General features: G+C 47.0%; 1 protein-coding gene across 4 annotated transcripts in view; it reads right to left on the reverse strand.

Moving 5' to 3' along the window:
- The window catches only part of TBL1XR1 (TBL1X/Y related 1), a 255,550-nt gene that overhangs the window by 32,781 nt on the left and 200,769 nt on the right, over positions 1-22,000 (reverse strand). For all 4 annotated transcript variants that reach the window (XM_060242534.1, XM_060242537.1, XM_060242538.1 and 1 more), the window contains exon 3: positions 9,783-9,885. In XM_060242534.1, coding sequence (XP_060098517.1) covers positions 9,783-9,840 — 58 coding nt within the window. In that variant the 5' untranslated portion in view covers positions 9,841-9,885. The remainder of the gene's footprint in view (positions 1-9,782; positions 9,886-22,000) is intronic.

Below are 22,000 nucleotides of genomic sequence, written 5' to 3' on the forward strand. Positions count from 1 at the left end.
ATCACCTGTGAGGATGCCCTTCTCCACTCACACACCCTCTGCACCTTTCTCTCAAGTTCAGAGTTACAGGTAGGTCAGGGCATCACGCGTCACTAACAATGTTCTCTCTAAGCTGGAGAGTCTTGTGAGCAAAAATTCTACTTTGTGAGCTACTGGCATTAAAGTTGTGAGCTACTGCATAAATTAGTGTGCTCTGGGGTCATCCTTCCTGAGCGAAGACAAAAATGTGTGAGCTGGAGGCTAAAAATCTATGAGCCAGCTCACACTAACTGCTTAGAGGGAACACTGGTCACTACCCTTCTCATTTCTGTTAAAATCTCAACAGAGCTATGACCGGTTCCCCTCTCAGGTCCTCCCTCTCACTCACACAGAGATCAGAAGATCACGTTGTCCAGCCCCCACCCGCCCCATAACAGGCCCTCACTCAAACATTTCACAGGGTTGATCCAGGTGGGCAGCTGTGTCGATCTGAAACAGTAGAATGAAGCAGGAGTCAAATGGCACCTTTAAGACCAACAAAGTTTAACATCTGAATAAAACTTTGTTGGTCTTAAAGGTGCCCCTTGACTCCTGCTTTGTTCCACTTCACAGGATTGTTGTGGCTGGAAGATCAAACACTGCTCCATTCACACCCTGCTACCATTTATCTGCATCCTAAATCATATATAGACCAAGAATTTCACTGGTGCATGTGCTTCTTTCCCTGAGACCCATACAAGGAGTTCACTTTTATTTAAGGAATGGCAGTAACAGGGAAGAAAGTAAGGTAAAGGATACAACATTTCATTTCTACAGAACTGCTTTCCTATTCCAGCAGGTGGGGGCCTTTTGTTACAAAACTGACTTTTCTTTCCATTTACCTTAAAGCTGCTCAGCACCCCACTTCACTCAACCACAGATGTACTCTGTCCTACCCAGCTGTCTCTCAATAACATTCTGTCGGCTCTCATTGGTAGCGTTTAGAGAACCCAACCTGTCTGTCATACCTGAGTCTGCTAAAAGTTTAAATATCCTCTTAATATCCAAGATTTATCACACTGCACCAGCCAAATGGCAAAGAAGACAATGTTCCCTCTGACAGCAGTAACACGTTTGACTCCAGCCCCATTGCTACCCAGGGAAGTGATCTTCATTTCCTTCTCAAACACTGGCCAAGTCTACTCAGCCAACCCCAAAGCTCCGGTGACACTCTTTCCTTGAGTTTCTGTCTTCATTTCTTTAAAAAATGCACAGGGCAGGGGGGGGATATGTCTATGGGAGTGAGAATTAACTTCCAAGACAAAGCATTTGAATCGTACACATGCTCCAGCGCCATGCACACATCAGTCCTGTGTGCTAGCTTGAAGAGTGAAACGATTATAATTTTGTAAATAGATAATTAGGATTAACGATGTGTTATTTATTTGCTTGCCTAGAAAGGGTAAAATTTATTGCGACAAAGAGATCCGTCTAAAGCTGTTCTGCTTTCCCTTCATATGTTGTGAAGGATGTCAGAAATTTTCCCTTTGGGGACATCATAAACTGCTGCTCGTGGGGAGCAGGAACTAAGATGTGGCACATATAATGCAGATGAGAAAGAATTTAATTCCACAAATACTGCAAGTGGCAATGGGAGAGCGATGACAAAGCGAAAGCCGGGATGGGGCTATAAACAGGCGGGCTACAGAAATGAGTGGAGGCTCAAAGGGCAGAAAGAAGATCGTACAGACATACCCCACCCTTCTCTCTGAATCAGAGTGACTTACAATCTCCTTTATCTTCTTCCCCCACAACAGACACCCTGTGAGGTAGGTGGGGCTGAGAGAGCTCTCACAGAAGCTGCCCTTTCAAGGACAACCTCTGCCAGAGCTATGGCTGATCCCATGCCATTCCAGCAGCTGCAAGTGGAGGAGGGGGGAATCAAACTCGGTTCTCCCAGATAAGAATCCATGCACTTAACCACTACACCAAACAGACACATTCAGCCCTTATCCCAATAGTAATCCCCACCCAGTGTGGTGCTTTCTTTTCTCACACATAGAGATCCGTGTGCTTATTCAGCCTTGCAGACTTCTGGAATATTGCAGTGGTGTTCTCCCCTTCCCCTCCCCACCCCGCCCCAGAATTCTTACTATTTGATAACTGACAATATGTATCTCTGGCTGTGGCTTTGTATAGTCTTGCTTTAAGAACAACTCCAATTCTGCATTTGGAATAAAATGGGGAGGAGGAGACTGCTGTGGGTGGAATTTTGTGAGTGTGAGGGGATCCAATCTAGCAACTAGTCAGTTTGGTGTAGTGGTTAAGCGTACGGACTCTTATCTGGGAAAACCATCTTTGATCCCCCCCTCCTCCACTTGTAGCTGCTGGAATGGCCTTGGGTCAGCCATAGCTCTCGTAGGAGTTATCCTCGAAAGAGCAGCTTGTGGGAGAGCTCTCTCAGCCCCACCTACCTCACAGGGTGTCTGTCGTGTGTGTGTGTGGGGGGGGAGGTAAAGGCGATTGTAAGCCACTCTGAGACTCTGAGATTCAGAGTATAGTGCAGGGTATAAATCCAATATCATCATCTTCTAAAAGCCTGCTTATACCTGAAGGAATTAAAGCAAAGTACTCTCTAAAGCCATAACTAATTTAAATTAACGTGCCTCAGCCAGGTTTTTCCTTTGTCCACCTGGAGACCTGCGCTGCTTTTTGAAACCAACTGATGAATAAATAAGTCTTCTGTGTTGTGTACATAATTCCTGCCTCGATGATCTCCGTATTCTATTTGCTTATCACAAAACTTATCTCACGGCAATGAACTCAACGCCTACACTTTTGCTATCTTTAGAGAAGCTGGTAACTGAGGGAAAGGTTTATATTAGTTTAAAACAAGCCTAGCTCCTCCCAAATTATAGGTGGCTGTGCAGGTCCCCTCAGTAGACGGGAAAAGCCTCTAACAGCTTCCTTTTAAAAAATGTGGACATTTTGGTGACATGTCGGAAACAAGATGGAACACAGGGACAATCGACAAGTGCTGGTGGCAAAGCAAGCAATGTCCACTTTTGAAGAGTCCATTGATAAGGAAGAAAGAGACAGAAAAAGCCAGCTAAAAGCTAGCCAACATCATGGAAGATAGGAAGGTTATTCCACAGTGGCAGTAGTACATTTGAAAAGTCCCTACTCCAGGCACTAAAAAAAACCTGATTTCCCAAAACAGCAAGAACTGGAATAAGGCCTCTTGTCTGGGCATCAAGGCTTGGAAAGGCTCATATGGGATTAAAAATGTACAGCAATCAATTCTTCATTAAATAAAAAGAAAAAAAACAGAAGCACACTGCAGAGAACTACTGAAAATATTATTTTCTAGGGGTAGGCAGAGATTGTGAAAGCCAGGTTCAGGGTTTGTGAACCGGGTAGTCCTGAAATAATCCCCAAGCAAATCCTGCCTGAACTGAACCAAGTTCGGGGTCTCCCTAGGGACGCGTGCATGTCACTTCCAGGTGGCATGGGTTTCAGCACCAGCATGGGACAAACTCAAACAATGGCACCGTAGACAGCAGCTGGGGTGATGGTGGTGGTGTCAGGTGATCTAAGGAGCCAACAGAGTCATCTGACAGCAACGCTGAGCCTGTAAACTTAGGCAGATCATGAGAAGGATGGCAGGAAGGGCTGCATCAATGCTTCATTCTCATGGCCTCTTCTTACATGCCCAGGGAAATGCAGATTGCAGCAGTTTTTCTCCAGGCCAGTTTGGCCAGGAAGTTTGTTTTTTTCTTGCCATCTTCTAGGCATGGAGCAGGGGTCACATTGGAGATGTATGTGGGGGGTTAGGTGATGGTCCTGCATTGTGCAGGGAGTTGGACTAGGTGACCCTGGAGGTCCCTTCCAACTCTGATTCTATGAGAGTCCCACCTGAACTTACAAAGCTTCCAAGTCTTTCCCAGTCCAAGCAATCTACTGCTCAAGCATGGACAGGGCTCCTCTTGGACTGCCCATCCCACATGTTTGGATGCAAACTTCTAAAGCCACAGCACATCCACAGCTGGAGGTTCTAGCTATGGACCAGGCCTGCCATTCATGTCAAAGCCGCAATGTGAAGGGCATTCTGTCTGCCATATTATGAATAGGATAGTGACGTGTTTCAAGGCTGCATGGAACCTTCTATGGTTTCGTGGCTCTCTCATTCAATGAATGTCATTCTTGGGACACACACACACACACAAAGGAATCCAGGCTTTCTGAATGGAATGGTTATGAATCACCAGTCATAACTTCCAACAAAATTTAATAAATGTGAGTAAAGTCCAGGCAGACAAGTGGTGGAGGAAAGTGCTGTTGAGTTGCAGCCAATGTGCGGGGCTTTCAAGGCAAGAGTTGCTCAGAGGTGGTTTGCCACCGTCTGCCTCTGCGTAGTGACCCTGGACTTCCCTGACGGTCTTCCATCCAAATACTAACAGGAGCCAACTCTGCTTAGCTTTAAAGATTTCAAGTCAAGAGACAAACAGATGTGGTTTGCCACTGTCTACCTCTGTGCAGCTACCCTGGACTTCCTTGGTGGTCTCTCATCCAAGTGTCTATTTGGAGCTGACCCTTCTTAGCTTCCAAGCTCTGATGAGATCAGGCTAGTCTGGGCCATCCAAGTCAGGAAGGGCAGAACAGAAGGGATGTAAACTATGTAACATGAATGTTACACTACCCTGCTGAGAAACAATCCCAGACCACATAGAGTAAGTAAAATATATATTAGAAGCGGGCAGGAAACGTGAATAAGAATCTTTCAGGCAGCTAGACTGTTAAGACTGTACACTGCCAACTTCCAACTGCGCCAAAGGCCTGTTTCCAACCATCACTGGAAAGAACGTATATGCGTGCTCGGTTCTCTCCTGCGCGCTGGTCTTATGAACACTAATGAATTGTGGTTTCGCAGGCACTGCTGCTGATTTATCCTGGAGACCTCCTCGATTTATTGCTACAGACCCATGGCAGTAGTCTCCCTGAAAAACAGCTTCGCTTTTCAAACCAGGCTCCCTCAAAGTGACGCTTGCTTGAAAACAATCCATCAGATCAGTGCTTTGGAAGGAGCTTTTCGGGAGTCCAGCTGACTCATTTTCTTGCTGCTGAGAGACAGAACAAATGTATTTTCCAATTGTGGCAGAGCCAGACAGTGTGATAGTTATGGAAGTGATGTAGAGGAAGAAGAATAACTAAGCAGTCCCCTCTTCCCCCCCCCCAAAAAAAAAATTGCTCCCAAAGGACATTCTGCAAGAGATCAGAGGTTAGAAGATGTCAGGGCCGGGCTGGAATCTACCTAAAACTTTGTCCTAGAGAGTGTGTGCTCCGAAGTCCCTGAAAAAGGAGTCTGAAGCTGAAAACTGGAGCATGAAGTGTAGCCAGAATTACTCTGCTGGCCAGCTAAAGGCAAAAGGATGTGTTTCACAGTATTTCATTCTGAATGAAGGGGCCTGCACAGAGCTATGAGACTCCAGGGTCTACTGCCACTTGTTGAAAGTTCTGAGGATTCTGGTTCAGGCTTCACTCTAGTGCATGTGGTAATTTAATCTAGGCAGCTATTTTAATGATCCTCCCTTCCTCCTCTCTGCACTGCAATTTCAAACAATATGCTTTCAATTCCTTAAAGGTCGCTATCGGAAAGTTCCAATTAACCCATGTTTTTGCATCTGTGGAGCTCGATCAAATGGGAAAGGGTGGGGGGGGGAAGGCTGCTGTGGTATGTTATATTGGGCTATTTATGCTGCTCCAAGAAAGAAGTTCACCGAGAAACTGGTAAATTGGATACAAGATGCTGATTCTGTGGAGAAAGCTTTTGATTCTGTGGAGAAAGTTTTTTTTATGACTGTCTTTGAGAATATGGGTTGTGGTAAGAACTTTTAAAATAGTCTCCGTGCTTTGTATTACAATCCCTCTGCTCAAATCAGAGTTAATGATTATTACTCTCAGTCCTGTCAACTTAAAAGAGGTACATGCCAAGGGTGTCTCCTTTCGTCATTAATTTTTGCTATCTCTATGGGACCCCTGGAAGAATGTATCTAAAGAAATCACGATATGGAGGGTGTCTTAATAGGCTCTAAACCTATAGTTCTGTCTTCTGTCTAAATCAGTGGAAGTAGGGAATGTATATAAAGCTCTAACAATTTCCCGCTGCCATGGAGAGGGAGGGATACGAATGTAATAAAATAAAATAAACAAACTTAGAAACTTAAATAAATAAACTTGGGGAGGGACGGTGGCTCAGTGGTAGAGCATCTGCTTGGTAAGCAGAAGGTCCCAGGTTCAATCCCCAGCATCTTCAACTAAAAAGGGCCCAGGTAAATAGGCATGAAAAACCTCAGTTTGAGGCCCTGGAGAGCCGCTACCAGAATGAGTAGACAATACTGACTTTGATGGACCCAGGGTCTGATTCAGTATTAAGGCAGCTTCGTATGTTTATATGTTCAATTCAATCAAGTAAAGTAAAAGGCATGTATACACATCATTTCATTTATAACAAGTTCCCTGTATCCAACTTTTATAACCCTTTATGAGTTTTCTAATGGTCTTTCCTATTCAGCTATAAAACTGGACTGACTGTTTCAAGCCTCAGAGTGCCTGACAGGAGAAGCATTTTCACACTTGCATGCAACGTGTGAAGCATACCAGGCTTGGACCTTCAACACAAAGAACATCTGGCAGAGAGGAACAGGGCTGACTTGCCCCAAGTTCCACGTGTTCATGAAACGGAGCAGCTGCCTCCCCAAACAAGAAGTGTAACGAATTGTGTCAAGTGTTGCAACTGACCACCTGAAATAAGGAGTTGGTGTCTAGAAAATCAGACTGGCTCCAGTCCACTGAGAGAAGGTCTGAGGTTGTGATAACAAAGGGGGGCTCGTTTGGAAAGATTCCTAGTTGGCAAATCTAACTCAAACTGTAAGAATACTGATAAACCCCTTTCTTCCAAATACCACTGGTTAACTGAAGTTGTAGGACAAGGTGAAATAGTGACGCTAATAATCTAAGGCATCAATATAAGGCTTCAGGCCAGTAGAACTCTGCATTCAACCACTATCTTTGATAGTGAAACTCTGCTGAGCATCAAATTCTGGTTTTGCTGGGGATGGGGTGGGGAGGGTTTATCCATATTTTAAGAACTTTTTTGTTTGTTTTTTAAAGTTTTTAACACTTTTTTTGTTTTACTCATTTGGATGCAAATATACGGGTGAGAAAAGTGTAGGTAATGGCAGATGAAATCCCTGATAGCTAAGTAAGTTCTCTAGTAATTTAGGATCTAAGATCTCAGTACTTTGCATAGGTCTTTGCCCCTCTCCTGAGGCTGTCCGAAGTAGGGCCGTATGAGGCCCTTGAGGTCACTTGGTGTGGCCCTCGGGGATTGCTGGGCCGAACCAAGCCATGTGGCAGCCTCCCTGGAGCCTGGCTGGCCAGTGAGGATCGTGGGGCCAAGCTGCGCTGCGCAGCAGCCTCCCCAGGGCCAGGCAGGGATCACAGGGCCCAGATGTACTGTGCAGAAACCTCTCTGGGGCCTGGCTGGCCTACCAGAATTGCTGCAGGGCCTGAAAAAGTTACTGTCACAGTTCAGTTTGCACCCTAATATGATAACGAGTGTGTGATCTAATACGCCAGGGGTGGCCAACGGTAGCTCTCCAGATGTTTTTGCCTACAACTCCCATCAGCCCCAGCCATTGGCCATGCTGGCTGGGGTTGATGTAGGCAAAAACATCTGGAGAGCTACCGTTGGCCACCCCTGTAATATGCTAATATTAGGGGATGTGGCCTAATAGGCTGAGTTCCTACTGGGTTTTTTCTACAAAAAAGCCCTGGATCTATGCATTTGCCTAGGGCGCTGGGCTGGATGTGTGTGTATGTGTGCCAGATTAGGCTCTCTCCACATGACTTCAAATAGAAAAACAATTATTTGCATTAATTTTGCTGGCCTGAATCATTCTCCCTTGGCGGAGCACTGTTTTTTTAAGTTGATAATTTTTTTATGGCCTGTGAATGATGTTATAAATATCCATATGGCCCTTGGCAGAAAAAAGGTTCCCCACCCCTGCATTAATGGGAAACACATTTCCATTCATGATGGTTCCATCCAACTGGAATGAAATTCTCTGGAACTGGATCCTACACCCCTTGCTGAATCTTAATAGTTAATTAAAATCCTGGCTTTGCAGGGCAACACAGGGAGGCAGCCAGCCACACACACACAAAACAGACAAAGGTGATGTGGAAGAGGGGGCACAGAGGCTTGCATTCAACAGCCTCACAAGTCACCACTGGTACGCACAGCAGTTAGTTGGACACATGCACAAACTGAAAACATTGGATTCTGCACTAGAGATGGCACTAAAAGAAAGGGAATGACAAGGGCATCAAAACCCTACTTTAAATAGCAATGCACGCTCGCATATACAGTGCAGCAAATCACAACCTCTCACACCCAAAGCACTGCTCAGTACAGCAGCAAGCAATTGTTAATAGCGAAATAAGCTAGTGAATGGGAACCTGTAATTGCCAGATCTCAGTGAGATGAATGTATTGCACGCAAGGCGGGAGAATTCTACTCTACTGCTAGCTTATACAGAACCCGGATCACAGTTTTTTCCCCTAAACCACCAAAATAGCACAATGCATGGCAGAATAGATCCATTACCAAAGTCTGCTCTGGTTGGAACATCATTTAACTGACATCATTTCACTCTCTCTCTTGCACAGCTGTGACAAGCAGACGATGCAAAGCAGACGGTGCAGATACCAGAAATTACCAAGGACTATTTCCAAAGACATACAGCAATTCCTGAGTGTTCTTCCTTTTTTTTTTAAAGAAATCAGATACAATATAATAGGAACAGTAACAAAAACTGTCTTTTTGTTCAGTGATTTCATTAGCTGAAGTCCGAACACCTATCCATAACAACGTCATAAATGTAACAAGGAACTCTAAGACATTCCAGATGTGCACAGTGTTACAAACGATCTTGAACTTTTCACAGCGAACTCCACCCAGGGATAACAATGGCGCTACTGTTTATGTTTACTTTAAGCTGAGAAGGAGGAGGTGCTTGGAGCCCTTGGCCCTTTATGAGTTCATCTTTTTGCCTTGAACCCTACAATGTGCGGCCAAGCCTCGGCCTAATCAGGAACTGCTGCCTTGGAAGAAGAACTCACAAAAACAAATCCCAACCACTACAGCAGAGGCAGATGGTCACCAGGAGTACCTCATTCCCTTTCTTATGTGCTGTGCAGCAGGGAAGGTCCCACCTCCCCATAAAGCCTCTACTCTACTCGTAGCAGTTGTCCTTGAAAGGGCAGTTGCTGCAAGAGCTCTCTCAGCCCCACCCACCTCACAGGGTGTCTGTTGTGGGTGGGGAGGGAGAGGAAAAGGAGATTGTGACCGCTCTGAGATTCAGAGTATAGGGCAGGATATAAATCCAATATCATCTTCTACTACTACTTGGGTGCCTCTGGGATAGTTCTTCCCCAAGAAAGGAAGACAGCACCACAAAAACTTTTGTGCCAACACCACTCAAGCCTGTATTACTCAAGTTCTGTATTACTCCAACAGCTTGAGGCCAGAGAAGGTGGAGCAGGTAACAAGCCTATAATAATAATACTTAGCACTTAATAAATCATTTCAGGGTGTTCAAATTACATCATTTTTACTTCAGTGTTACTTCAATGGCACTGTTACGAACTCCGGATGGGGGAAGGGGAGATAGCCTAAGGCCACCTAGTAAGTTTGTGACAGATCTAAAATTTGCCTTCAGTTAATTCCCTGACAAATGAAGTCATATTGGGCAAATACTCACCGGACTCTTGCAAGTATCTATATACGAGGAAGTTGACCTCATCACTGCTTATACTCATCTTTATGCCCGCTTAAACCATGAGGTCACAACGAAGGATACAACCCTAAAATAAATAAAAATAAAGGTATAGTGGGTTAGGAATCTGAAGAGACAGAAGTTCCTCAGTCTGGATTCTGAGCATGCTCAAGTGTTCCCATCAGTGTTACGCTCAAGAGACTGTGAAGAAAGACACGATAATTCATTGCAAGAAACCCCTCGACGCAGCTGAAACAGCACTGCTGGGTTCTTAAAAACTAGTTCTGGAGCATCCTCAAATGAGCATTAACTTTAGCCAAGTGTAATGGCAAACTAGGATAAAGATAGGTGCACGGAAAGAAACTTATATCACAGAAGGAGGGGCGGGGGTGGGAGAGAAGATTCCTGCAGTTACTCCCTTAAAAGTACTTAAGGCCCAGCCAACATTATAACTGAAGTGGATCCTGGATAAATAAATTCAGGTACTTGGGAAATAATCTACAAAGTCACCGTTTGTAAATGTCACACATCCCTGTGCTCTCCGCAAAACAGTGCTTAGTTTGCAGAGGGTGGACATGGAGGAGTGGTGCTAGGGTGATCCTAGTGAGGCAAGGAACTTCTCCATGCACCTCTGCGCCACCCAATACTTTAACTGCAAGGTAGTGAAGCACGTAAGAAATATCTGCAAGAAATATTTACACTATCTAGTACATGTTTATCCTGCTGCCCCCCTTCCGATGAGCTCATAGCAGCAAGCAGCAGACATAGAGGATCCTTCCCTATCTTATCCTAACGACCGTGCGAGGTAGTTTAGACTAACAGAACCTGACTGATCCAAGGTTACCTAGGGATCAGGCTGGTGTGGGGAGGCAGATGTTAGACAATATAACTACCACACTAGATCTCTGGTGTGCAGGGCTCGTTTTGTAGGGGGGACAGGGTGGTGGAGCTCATCCAGGGGTTGTTATGCAGCTGCACCTACTGTTCAATGGACAAGGTGGGAAGGAGGAGGTGGAACTGTTAGAAAGGTTCAGGAGCTGCGCTCCTGTGAGCTCCCGCTGAATCCGAGGCCTGCTGGCATGCAAACTAAATCTCAAATCTACTGGAGGATTTTCACTGATGGATTTCCTAGGGCCAAAAGGGATTTCCATGTATGGGGTGCAATTCATTTGCCTACCTTTCCCTCTGCGATTAAAAACAAAACAAAACAAAACAAAAAAACTCTCATTAGTCTGCTACTGGGAGACAGAGACTGTTCAGGAACAAGACCAGAGTGGGGACAGTGACAATGCCCCCCTTCCATTTGACGAAATTCTCCAGCAGATCCAAGTCTAAGCATTAACAATTTCTTTGAATGGAGCCATGACCTGGACAGCCTGGGCAAGCCCAATCTCGTCAGATCTCAGAAGCGAAGCAGGGTTGACACTGGCAAGTACTTGGATGGGAGACCTCCTTGGATGGGAGACCGCCCCCCCCCCCAGCAGTTAGGAGGCGGGGGAAGGCTTCATTCAGCCGCCTCTCTGAATCCCCTTCCTGCCCCCGGTAGGGATCAGTCACCGGAGATCACCATGACTTCCAGGTGGACGCACACATACAACATACACAATCACACAAACGCATCAAAATAATTTCTTTGAATGGATTGCAACAGTGAAGTTTAAACAAGACTAAGCAAAGTTTCAAGAGGAAGCTGGTTTTGCCTCAGCATCACATGTTGAAACAGGCCTCATAAAGAAGTGTGTGTGTGTGGGGGGTCATCTTTAATGGTTTACTTAAACACCACCCAAAAAGGAAACAACAAGAACAGCAAAGTCAAAAGTTTGAGTCCAACGCCACGAAGGTGTGCTTGGAGCACTGGGAACTGTAGATGGAATCACTGCATTATCTGTTCACAAAAACTCAGGGACCTTTCATCAAGAGAAACAGTAAAGGCACCCTTACTCAACAAAAGCTGAGCTCACGACAGCTTTATGTGATTGTGTACTGAATTGATACACATCCGTTTTCCTCAATGAGGGGGACCCAAAACCACTTCCATTGTTCTCCTTTCCTCCAAGTTATCCTCACAGCAGCCCTGCTAGGCAGGATAGGCTGAGAGTGTAGGCCTGGTCCGAGATCACCCAGCCGAGTTTCCATGGCAGAACAGGGATTCGAGCATGGAGCCCCCAAGATCCCAGACTGATGCTCCAGCCACTTCGCCAGAGGTGTCAAATATACAGCCCGCGGGCCACAATCAGCCCTCTGAGGTCTTTAATCTGGCCCATAGGTAGAGAACCCCCCCCCGGTTCCCCCTCCCCCAGTTATAGATTTACTGCCAATTACTACTGGGGTCGGCAGTAAGACTGGTGGCTCCACATGACTGCCTTTTCCCTGGTGGTTATGATCAGCTACTTCCTCTTTTAAAATACAGATCCCACTCCCTCATTACTTGGGTACGCCTCCCCCTTGCCTTGCTACCAGGGTCTGTGTGTCTGCAAAGCCAAGCTGGAGTCCAGCAGCACCTTAAGACCGATGAAGTTTATAAAAAAGGTATGAGATGGGGCTGCTTCCTCTCCCCCACCCCACCCCCATCCCAAGCGTCTCTGTGTGACCAAAGCCAAGTTTGAGTCCAGTAGCACCTTAAGGCCGAAGTTTTTAAAAAAGGTATGAGCTGAGTCTGTTTCCTCTCCCCCACCCGCTCATGCATCTCTGTGTGACCGAAGCCAAGTTTGAGTCCAGCAGCACCTTAAGATAGACAAAGTTTTCTCTAAGAGAGGAGCTGGGTCTGCTTCCTCTTTTCTCCCCCCTCCCTCCAGTGCATCTCTGTGTGATCAAATCCAACTTTGAGTCCAGTGGCACCTTAAGACAGATAAAGTTTTCAAGGTAAGAGATTTCTAGTGCCTTGCTACTCTCTTTCTCTGTTTGTTTGTATGTTCTGGCAGGCTTGTTGTGCTGCAGTTCTCCCAGGTGCAAATGGGTCTGCCTCCCCCTACCCTCCCTCTTCCCCTACCCTTGCTACCCAGGGTCTCTCTGTGTGTGCAAAGCAAGCCAGTGAGGTGGACATTAGGCTGAGAGTGTTTGTCCAGACCAAGTTCACCCAGCACATTTTGTTTTATAGACTGGGGATTTTGAACCCAAGACTGCCAACTATTAGGCTCATACTGACCACTATAAGCAGCTGTCTGTCTATTATTGCACTGCCTATTAGGAGCTGTAGTTATGTTCCTGGGGAAGACTAGTTTTGTAGACTCCCCACTCCAGGCATCAGCATCAAAACGTTGCAAGAGAGTCAATGTTTTGAGCATGTTTGTATTTTAAGCAACAAAACAAAAAAAGGATACGTGTGTGTGAGGGGGAGGTATTTGTGAATTTTCTGCATTGTGCAGGGGGTTGGACAAGATGACCCCGAATGTTGCTTTCGACTCCAGGATTATATCTTTAATTGTATTTGTCTGTGTCTTTTATACAGTTCATATCTCCGCTACCTGGCATTACATTTTATGACACACGTGGCCGGGCCTGACAAGGTCTCATTTACGTTAGATACGGTCCTCATAACAAATGAGTTCAACATCAGAAGTGAGATGGATAAATTAACAAGAATCTTAAGAGACTATGATTTGGAAGTGAATAAAAAGGAGTGGAAAAAAGTTTAGACGTTATATAGAAGAAGAATGGAATATAAAAGGATATTGGACAATTTTTTAATAATGATCAAGTACTAGAAAAAAGCAGAATATGAATATAGGTTCTTATGGTTTAAGGGTACCTTTAAATGTTAGTATTTTAAGTATATAACTTCGGCGGGAGTCAAATAACGGGGGGAGGGGGACTAGAAAATAGCATATGGAATAGATAATAAGAAGGTATTAATGTATATTGTTGCTATATGTTATCAATAAAATTGTGCTTACACAACAAATGAGCTCAGCATCCCTGCACTACACCATGCTGGAGCTCTCTTCAAAAAAGAGGAAGGAGCAAATAATACATCGCGTGAATTGAAAACAACGTTGTAAAACATTCATAAAAATGTATCAGCTACAGACCTCGCTGCAGAAGATCCGGAGGGAAAAAATATTATTTGTCCGTCAAAAAATATTATTTATCTGGACAACAGAATTTTTTTTCAAGGCTGGATCAAAGCGTTCTCTTCCGAGATGATCAAGGAAACAGGCCTGGGGGGCGGCGCTCTGGCAGGCATCCCACAAGACAAGAGACTCGCTATCTAATGGGCAAAAGGTGGCAGTATAACACAAATATTTGAAATACTTTACAGACCATGAAAAAGGAGAGCAAAGCTAAGAGAGAAATGGGCAATTTTCCCAATAAGGACATCATAGAGTAGAAACCTTGTTATAATGGTCTAATCTGTGCATAAAAATTCACAGTATTTCAGAAGACTTCCACAGAAAATGTGCTGCTTTTTCCTCCACGGTGAACTCTTGTTTTTAAAGTTTTGCCAGCAGTGAGTCACCCACTTTGCTTACTGCATGGAACCTTTCCCTGCCCCAGATTGCTGTAGAATCGTCTAAGGAGATTTCCTCCGCACTTTAGCCAAGGAATACAAATCCTGGGCCCTTCAAAAAAAAAAAAATGACCTGAGCAATACTTAGTCAAAATATTTGATGTATTCCCTAAGGAACTGTACTATTGAGTCATAACGTCATAAAAATGTTAATTCCAAAAGGACTAAAGATGGGTCTGCAGTAGTTATTTTCCCTCTGATGTGCTCTAGAAATCCTAGGAACAACTCGTGTGGTGATCTGTACTTTCCTGGAAATCTCCATGATTGGCATTCTGTTTTCAATATGTTCTTTAGAAGAAGAAGAAGAAGAAGATATTGGATTTATATCCCGCCCTCCACTCCGAAGAGTCTCAGAGCGGCTCACAATCTCCTTTACCTTCCTCCCCCACAACAAACACCCTGTGAGGTGGGTGGGGCTGGAGAGGGCTCTCACAGCAGCTGCCCTTTCAAGGACAACCTCTGCCAGAGCTATGGCTGACCCAAGGCCATTTCAGCAGGTGCAAGTGGAGGAGTGGGGAATCAAACCCGGTTCTCCCAGATAAGAGTCTGCACACTTAACCACTACACCAAACTGGCTCTCCTGTTTAAGGGGGAAAAAAAGAAAAGGGGGAAAAAAGGGGGAAAAAAGAAAAGAAAAGTCACAGTCTCATTAAAGAAGTACCGTAATTGTTTTCAGCAGCTATTTCTACAAGGTCTACCAGAAACTTCATCTCCTGGAATTCTACACCAAAGAGAAGTCTAGTGAGGCAGCTTGGTGGTGGGAAAATGCTGAAAGTCATAGCTGACTTATGACAACCCCATGGGGGGTTTTCAAGGCAAGAGACATTAAGTGGTGGTTTGCCACTGCCCACCTCGGTGTTCATACTCTGGAGCTTCTGAGATAAGACAACATCAAGCTAGTTAGGGCCATCCATGTTAGGGTGGAGCACCTTAAAGGTTAAGAAAATTTATTCCAGCAGAAGCTTCTGTGGATCAATGCTGACTTCCTAGCACACACCAACCACAAGTCCATTTATTCACAAGTAGGGGCTCTAGTTTGCTGTTTTGTAAGTACAGCAAATGTCTAATGAGCAGGACCTGAAGAGCAAGATGAGAACGGGCACTTCAAATCAAAGTTGAAAAGACGCAAACTGCTGCAGACACCTCCACTCTGATGGGTCCATAAGGCTGTTTACCTTCTTTGGATCGGTAACTGTTACTTAAGATGGCCTGCTTTCTGTGGGGTACCAAATGCAAGCCACTGGCCAGTGACTGATGTTGTCTGCTTAATCAGGGCAGCCAAATGTATTCTCCTTCTCCTCTGTTATTCTGCCTGCCATGTGGGGGTGACATATCTGCTTTGGCCTGCACTGCTGTGTGGGAATCCCCTTGGAAGTATAAAAGTCTCTGCAGGTTTCATGATAATTGGATAAACAGCTTTCAAGATGTTGCAATATTTAGATTCACAATCCTTTGCTTTAATAGTCTATGTATTTGTAAAAAGTACTAGGGCCCTTTCCCCCATCTCTCTCTGAAATTCGGCAGGAGTGATCCTTGGGGCAACATGAACATTCCTGGAGTATTTCATCAAATCGGGATGGAAAACAAAGATGTTACAGTTGGAAATGTGCTTTCCATGAAAACCAATGGAAACAAACAGAAAACAGAGTTGTAACTGTTGTTCATAAATGTCTTCTGTGCAGCCCCACATTGGGGTTGCACTTGCACAAGGCAGGCACAATAACATTTTCTTTCTAACTCAAAAACAGCAAAGAGAGAGCTGCCCAGCCCTTTTTCGGCGCTGATGTATCCGTGGGATTCCCACCCAACACATCACATGCTCTATCAGTAAGTGCCCCCTTCCCTCAGTTCTGCTAAGCTGTCACAAGTCCCCTTCCATGGAACAATAGGCCCTGTGAGAGCTCACACAGGGCAGGAGGGAGAGAATGTGTGTCTGCACAGAAGCCATGAATGAACAACGGTCACAGATAAGTGCAACTCTGTTTTCATTCCGTCTTCTTGTACAGCCCCACACTGGGACCATTAGTGAGCTACTCGTCAGAAGGGGTGGAATGAGTCTGGAACAGAGCCTTGTTTACACATCTGCTTCTTTCCTCATCTGAAAGTCTAAAAGATAGTGCTTCACAAATGTGTCCTCTGTCAACCAGGTTACCATCTTGCAGATGTCCAGCAGGGGAACATGTTCATGGAACGTGTCAGATGACCCCTGTGTTCAGATGGAGTGTGCTTTCACATCAAACGGACACGGCTTTCCAGATGGATGCCATGTAGCAGGAAAGGATAGCAACAACTTCCCATCTGGACATGGACTGGACTGAAGCAGCTTCACCCTTCTTGGGGCCCCAATAACAAATAGAGAGTACTTTGTTTTTACAGAATGGCTTAGTTCTATCTATATAAGTGAAGGAGGGCCATCCTAACATCAAGGGGATGTAGGGCCTTTTCCAGTTCTGAGCTTGGAGTGGGGAAAAATACAGATAAGACAATTTCCTGTGCTAGGTGGAACTTGGAAAGTACCTTAGGCAGGAAGTCTACACAACAGTGTAATATGACCAGCTTACTGAGTATCTTGAGAAAAGGAGGACTGACCCTGACTGCAGCCAGTTCCCTGACTCTTCTGGCTCAGGTACTAGCCACTAAGAGTGCAACCTTCCTTGAGAGTAAAGCTAAGGAACAAGAGGCTAGGATGGTTTCATCTGTCTGGCTAATACTAAGGGCAATTACCACTGTGGGACAATATGGAGGAGGAAAACATTGAACAGCCCCTTTAAAAAAAAACACTGAGCCAACTTATGAGCAAAAAAACAGGTTGCTTACCTGTAACTGATGATCTTCGAGTGGTCATCTGTGCAGTCACACACATGGGTCTTGCCGCAGGCAACGGATCCATTCCTCGGAGCTCCAATAGCTCGTTTATAACGTCTTTTGGCGCGCTTTCCTCCCGCTCTGGGGAGCAGGCAGCGACCGCGCATGCCTGGAGCGGGGGGAGAGCGCCCCTTCCACTCAGTTTCTTCCAGCCGCCGCCGGCAATGACACTGTAAGTTTACGGAAGAATCACAAGAGGCCAGCAGCGGGGAAGGCTGGGTGGGCGTGTGTGACTGCACAGATGACCACTCGAAGATCATCAGTTACAGGTAAGCAACCTGTTTATCTTCTTCGTGGTCTCTGTGCAGTCCCACACATGGGTGACTAGCCAGCTGGATGGACTGGAGGAGGGTGCTGGTAAAGAAAAAGGTTAGTCACAGGAAAAATCAAATCACATGCAATCACGCAATCAACCATCATGTGACGTGGTCTGCAGTGTAAAGATGGAAGCGGATGCACTCACCCCTGGCTTCAGAGGAAGATGGATCTGAGGACCGCTTGGCCGAAGGAGGCGTCACGTCTCGCACGAACGTCCATCGCATAGTGGGAGACGAACGTGGATGGAGAGGACCAGGATGCAGCCGCACAAATGTCCTCTAGAGACACGCCTTGTAGAAAGGCCGAAGACGTGGAGACCGCTCTAGTAGAGTGGCCCTTAAGGCCGTCGGGCAAAGGCTGCTTAGCCAGTTCGTAGCACAACCTGATGGCACTGACTACCCACTTTGACAGACGTTGGGTAGAAATTTTAAGACCCCTGTGGGGGTTTCCGTAGGCCACAAACAGATTAGGGTCCTTACGGAAAGGTTGTGTACGATCAAGGTAGAAGGATAACGCCCTTCTAACGTCCAAGGAATGCAGGGCTCGTTGTCCCTGGTCGGATGGGTTGGAGAAGAACGTTGGTAGAGAAGTTGAGGTTGATAAGTGGAACTGGGAGACAACCTTAGGCAGGAACGCAGGGTCCAGTCGCAAAACAACTTTGTCCTTGTGGAAAATGGTGTAGGGAGGATCGTAGCGGAAAGCGCATAAGTCACTTGCCCGTTTGCCCGAGGTGAGGGCTACGAGTAATGCTGTCTTCCAGGAAAGGAGATTGAGGTCTATGGAAGCCATAGGCTCAAAAGGGGCTTTCATCAAGCAGGAAAGGACTAACGATAAACTCCATGTCGGAACAAATGGTTTAACCGGTGGGTTGAGGTGCAACAAGCCCTTGAGAAAGGACTTTGATAAGGGATGGGAGAACACAGTCTTGCCATCGATCGGCTTGTGGAAAGCAGAAACCGCAGAAAGGTGAACCTTCACAGAGGAATAACAGAGTCCGGATTTCTGTAGGGAAAGTAGGTAGTCCAGAATTAGGGGAAGTGGAGCCGTTTCCGGCTGCAGCTGAGAAGATGTTGCAAAGGAACAGAAGCGCTTCCATTTACGCTGATAAGAAAGTCTGGTGGAAGGCTTTCTTGCGTTGAGGATGACATTGGCTACTTCTGTAGAGAGGAAGGTGGCCGTATTCTCCAGGCGGTCAGGGCCAGGACCCGAGGGTTGTGATGAAGAACCTGACCGTTGGCTTGAGAGAGGAGGTCGCCCGCAGGAGGAAGCCGGCAGTAAGTGTGGCGTGACAGTTGAAGCAGCCTCGTGAACCACGGTTGCCGAGGCCACCATGGCGCAATGAGGATGCAGTCTGTGCCATCCCGAGTTATTTTCACCAACACACGTGTCAGAAGGGGGGTCGGTGGAAAGAAGTAGTGAAGGGGACCTGTCCAATCGTGCAGAAAGGCGTCGTTGCCCCTCCTGCAATAAAACTGAGGACACTTGGCATTGTTCCTGGATGCAAAGGCGTCCACCTCGGGTGTTCCGAAGCAGCGGAAGATGCTGCGAAGGTAGGTCGGAGTGATGGACCATTCGTGGTCGTCTATCCGAAACCTGCTGAGGGAATCGGCCAAGGTATTCTCCACACCGGGGAGATGAATGGCAGTCATAAATATGTTGTGTTTGACACACCATTCCCAGAGCAGTACGGCTATACGACAGAGACGGAGGGATCTGGTGCCCCCTTGCTTGTTTATATAATAAACAGTCGCCATGTTGTCCGTAGAGATCTGGACATGCTGGCCCTTTATTAATGGGAGAAATGATTGAAGAGCTCTGTGCACCGCGATCAGTTCTAAGCAGTTTATGTGCATGAGTCTCTCGGTGGTCGTCCAAAGCCCTCTGACAGTTTTGTCCTCTAGGTGGGCTCCCCATCCCCACTTGGAGGCATCTGTTGTTATAGTGGTCGTAGGGGAAGTCGGTAGAAACGGCTTGCCCTCTAGTAGATTGTTGGGCACAGTCCACCACGTGAGAGATAGAAGCGCTCTCTGTGGGATAGTGAGCAGAGCAGCTTGCGGTTGCGTTTGAGGGTTGTAGGCTCGAACAAACCAGATCTGCAGTTGTCGCATTCGCAGTCTGGCAAATCGAAGGACAGATGTCGTTGCAGCCATAAGGCCCAGCAGGCGTTGGATTGTGAACGCAGACTGACGGGGTTGCTGTTGAACTGCCTTGGCTAGGGCAATAATAGTGCATGCCCGATCCTCTGGGAGAAAAGCTCGATGCAGGGAGCTGCAGAGAAGGGCGCCTATAAACTTGAGGTCCTGGGTAGGTGTGAGGTGCGACTTTGATGTATTCACGCGGAGACCCAGGGAGCTCAGAAGAGTGAGAGCTGTGTCGAGGTTGTGCTCCAATTGCTGTTGTGTCGGGGCCACCAGGAGCCAGTCGTCGATGTACGGGAAGACTGGAATGTTCCGAGTGCGAAGTGCAGCTGCCACAACCGCCATGCACTTGGTGAACACGCGGGGCGCAGTGGAGAGGCCGAAAGGTAGGGACACATATTGGTAGTGGTCCCGGCCCATGGCAAATCGTAGATACTTCCGATGTTGAGGTCGGATTGTCACATGGAAGTAAGCGTCCTGAAGGTCTAGGGAAGCCATCCAGGAATTCCTGGGGATAAGAGGCAGAATGGACTGCAGGGAGATCATTCTGAACTTCCTGTATGCGATGTGCTTGTTGAGCTTCCTTAGATCTAGAATGGGACGCCTTCCTCCATCCCTCTTGGGAACAAGGAAGTATCTTGAATAGAAGCCTGTCCCCCGATGGAGGGGGGGAACGGGCTCTATGGCTTCCTTGTGGAGCAAGTCCAGGATCTCCTGACGGAGGAGGGGAGAGGGGGGGGTAGCTGTGAAATAGTGGTGGCGAGGTGGAGAAATGAACTCGATTGCGTAACCTAGACGCACGATGGTCAGCACCCAGGAGTCGGTTGTTATCGAGTTCCAAGTCGGAAGGAACGGTGACAGACGTGTGTTGAAGAACGGTACGGGGGAGTCAAAGAGACTGTTTAGAAGGAAGGGAGGGTTTTTTGGCCTGTTGTGACCGCGGTCTTTGTTGAAACTGCGGTTTCTGCTGGCCAGTCTTCCTCTTCCAGAAGTCGGTACGCTTAGGTGACCCTTGGCGTCTTTGAAATGATGGTCTCCAGGGCTTTGCACGGTTGGGACGCTGGGAAAACGGTTGGGAAACTCCCAAGCGCTTGGCACGTTTGCGGCCATCATCCACCGAGGCTAAGACTTCGTCAGTAGAAGCATGGAAAAGGCCGAGGCCATCGAAGGGAAGGTCTTCTATTTTTTGTTTAATGTCCGGTTGTAGATTTGTGGACCTCAGCCAGGCGTGGCGTCGTAAGGCAACAGAGGATGCAAAAACCCTGGACGAGCAAGAAACAGCATGGCGTATGGTGTTGATCTGTTGCTTGGACACTCTAGATAGCTCTGATACCAAGCCGGAGGCCGTTCTTTGGGAGGGTTCAGGAAGGGCGGAAATAAGAGGCGTAAATTGGTTAGCCAAGTTGTAGACATAGGCTGAAAAGTAGGCTAAATAATTGTTTAGTTTAGAATTTGTAGAGGCAAGGCCGAAAATTTTTCTTGCCAGGGTGTCCAATTTCCTGCCTTCACGGTCAGGAGGTGTCGGATGTCTGGATGGTTTAGCCTTAGTGGCTGAGTGCACGATAATGGAGTTGGGCGCCGGATGAGAAGCAAGAAATTTAGCCTCAGGAGCGTGAACTCTGTAGAGAGAGTCAAAGCGTTTCGCGGTAGGTGGAACCGAGGCAGGTTTGTCCCAGGTTTCGCGGAGGCCTTCGAGGTGTACCGGGAGCATGGGAAGAAGCGAGCCCGGTGGAAAGTCCGTTTGCACGAGGTCGTGTACAAGGTCAGAGACCTTAGGTGAGTCCGACGGAAGAGTAATGTTGAGGGCTTCGGCCATGGTTGTAATTAGGTGGAGATAGGCCTTGGACGCATCAGATGGAGATAGTCGGGGCTGTGGTACCGAATCAGAGGCTACCGAGTCAGGACGGTCCTCGGAGTCTGAGGATGCTGACGATTCCGGGTCGGAGTGGGAATCCTCACCCGAGGGAGAGTGCGGGGGTCGGATCGGGTCCGAAGGAACAGGTTGAGATTTCATCGTCTGAGCAGGTTGGTCTGTAGGAGTGGAGACCGGAGGAGCAATCGCGGCCGAGGCTGATGGAGTGCGCGGTCTAGCGTCCTCTGTCTGGTAGTGGTCCCGGGGTCGCTGTAGATCAGAGTGACGAACAGATTCCCGAAGCCTTTCGCGGAGTCGAGGGGAATAGCGAGAGTAGTCCTGCTCTCGGATCCGATCCCGAGGATAGGCATGTTCACGGGTCCGATCTTGGTCACGGGGTGGAGAAGAGAGGTCATGGTCGAAGCCGCGGGGGCGTGGCTCTCGGGTCCGATCCCGGGAGTAATCACGGCGTGGAGAATCGCGGAGTCGTCGAGAAAAGTCACGGAGTCGATCACGGGGTCTA

Source organism: Heteronotia binoei, chromosome 6, assembly GCF_032191835.1.
Source record: "Heteronotia binoei isolate CCM8104 ecotype False Entrance Well chromosome 6, APGP_CSIRO_Hbin_v1, whole genome shotgun sequence".
NCBI classification, from domain to species: Eukaryota; Metazoa; Chordata; class Lepidosauria; order Squamata; family Gekkonidae; genus Heteronotia; species Heteronotia binoei.